The sequence below is a fragment of the Macrobrachium nipponense genome, chromosome 8 (genome assembly GCF_015104395.2).
Source record: "Macrobrachium nipponense isolate FS-2020 chromosome 8, ASM1510439v2, whole genome shotgun sequence".
Lineage (NCBI taxonomy): Eukaryota > Metazoa > Arthropoda > Malacostraca > Decapoda > Palaemonidae > Macrobrachium > Macrobrachium nipponense.
This window is the reverse complement of record NC_087203.1, coordinates 39,039,703-39,042,202: the sequence shown is the minus strand read 5'-3', so window position 1 is coordinate 39,042,202 and position 2,500 is coordinate 39,039,703. Positions and strand designations below refer to the sequence as shown.

Genomic DNA, 2,500 nt, shown 5'->3' with positions numbered 1-2,500 from the left:
AAAGGTGTTTAGCATTGAGTTAAAGATATAGGAATTTTAAGGTGGGATATTTATGAATTATTTATTAGAATGAAAATATAAAACAATAAATAATGTGCATAGTAAACAATGAATAATTATTTCTAATAAAATTAGCATATTTATTTTAATTTCTGGTGGTGAAACGAGGCGCTATTTGTCCGTAGATTTTAGCACGCGTCCCGAGTAAGCTGGAGGTCGCATCACACCTTGCCTCTATTCACGTTTCGTCGTAGGTGGAAGAGCTAGAGTTCGCGTGATGTTTTGGAGAGCAAACAAGTTTTGATTTTCATCCGACAGACATTTTGCTCAAACTTTTTTGAAACATGTTCAATGAGTTTATGAATGGTAATGTTTTTTTTTTACATGGAATGTATCGTGCGATAACCCTTTAATCAAAGTCGACTGAAGTTAGTTGAGGTTTGCTGTTAAATATAAGTATACCTTTATTGTAAATTCACAGAAGCTTCAAAAGTGGTTTTATAATTGTGTTCAGTGACGTTTACTGAATGTAATTATTATTATTATTATTATTATTATTATAATTATTATTATTATTATTGATTTTTTTTCTTTTGAATTAGGCCACACTACATGTTCGTAAGTTTACGAACTATAGCCAGTGTTATATAAGGTATTTATTGTTTAAATTTGCTCCTTACACGAACAGTCATGGCGTATGGCAGAACAGAACATTATCACGCGTGACAGTTCTGCGAAAATATATCCCACCTCACAGTTTAGACATCATTATCAGCATTACAACGAAAAATTGTTTACAAGTTCCTTTACTTGAAAATTTCCTCCCTCCCTTCGTTAATATTCAGCAAAAGTCTATTAAGGCGAAATTCCCTTACGAAGAAGAGTAGCCGTATGAAGAACGGAAGTCGTTTTGTAGAGTTCGCAGTTATGACCCTTAAGGAGTCGGTGTCTTAGGGCTCAAAATCCGTTGCCATTCCTTAGGGTCATTTAGTTGTTGACGCCCCGACGATATTATCACAGCGCCATTTGCATGTTGATATGGCTGAAGGGGTCATCATCACCTGTCACCCTCATCCCCATCTTTCATATTATTTTGGCCCTTTCTTGTCAGCGTCTTCATTTTTTTCCCTCACTTTTTTTACATTTACATTTTAAGGTATTTAGTATATTTATATTTTCTGTGTATGGCTTTATTTTTTCCATAGTTTTTTTTTTATTATTTTTTATTTTTTTTTAAAGTTTGTAAAGTGATTTATTTTGGAAATGATGTCATTTCTTCGTTTTGAATTATATTTGATTTCTTTTAATAATAGATTCATATACTATTAATGACTAAGACAATCCCTTTTTTCTGTTCATTATTTTTCGAAGTGAATAAATAAGAGTTTTTTTATGACTGTTATAAATTATTATTATTAACCTGCAAAGGACACAAGGTGTTCTTATGAATATTTTATCAAGGACGACATATCTACGAGGTTATATATTTTCTGATTAGATCATGATATTCAGTATATTCCCGAGAGGAACATGGCATGTATGATTGTATCTTGCATATATATGTGCCCGGTATAAATATACAATCCCGCATGCGTGTAGTTATTACCCAGATACACACACACACATATATATACTTACATACCTATCTGTCTGTCTGTGCGCGTCATATATATCTTAATGTCAGGTACACTGTTAATTTTGAGGACTAAATATACGCAGTAGGTTTTAACGGGATTTGCCTGAAAGATATCGGGTTTGGTAGGGCGTTAAATTCTCTCTGGCGAGATGAATGCTTAACTTGTTTGTGTTTTTGTGCATATATATATATGTGTATATATATATATATATATATATATATATATATATATATATATATATAATATGTACACACACACGTCCACATTTATATATATATTATATATATACATATATGTATATATTCCTCTCCAGCGTGTGCATAGCGTTCGTCATACTTGCATGTACAACAGTAATGAACGTGTTCTGTTAGGGGAGAGAGAGAGAGAGAGAGAGAGAGAGAGAGAGAGAGAGAGAGAGAGAGAGAGTGTGTGGGTAAAACTACCGCTATAAAGTCCCAAATCAAAACAGGCCAATAAAACGAAACTGCGCAACAGCCATTTGTTTTCGTGTGGGAGATAAGGTCGGCGTGGCAGCCCTGCTTTTGCAAGGCGCAATTCCTTTCGCTCCGTTATCGCCCTGTGGCTGTTGGAACCGTGCATGTTCTTTCCGCAGGTCCTCCCCCTTCCTCCCTATGGCCCCACCCCCTGGGATCACCCTCCCCCCCCTTTCCTCTCTCTCCCTCTCTCTCTCTCTCTGCCTTACTCCTATCCCATCTTGATCATTTTAATTCCTTCCCCCCCTATGTACTTTCCTTTCTTAATTCTTCCTCCAACCTTCATTATCGTCTCTCCCTTTTTCGCCCTCGCCATATCCTCCTCTCCACCCTTTCCTCTCCCCCCCCCCCCCCCTCATCCCACCTATC

At 36.1% G+C, this 2,500-nt stretch overlaps 2 protein-coding genes across 3 annotated transcripts in view; one reads left to right on the top strand and one right to left on the bottom strand.

Moving 5' to 3' along the window:
- LOC135223056 (uncharacterized) overlaps nt 1-692 on the bottom strand; it is a 50,190-nt gene extending 49,498 nt beyond the window's left edge. The window contains exon 1 of the mRNA XM_064261564.1: nt 681-692. Coding sequence (XP_064117634.1) covers nt 681-692 — 12 coding nt within the window. The remainder of the gene's footprint in view (nt 1-680) is intronic.
- The window catches only part of LOC135222690 (uncharacterized), a 341,671-nt gene that overhangs the window by 133,221 nt on the left and 205,950 nt on the right, over nt 1-2,500 (top strand). The gene's annotated exons all lie outside the window — the stretch shown is intronic.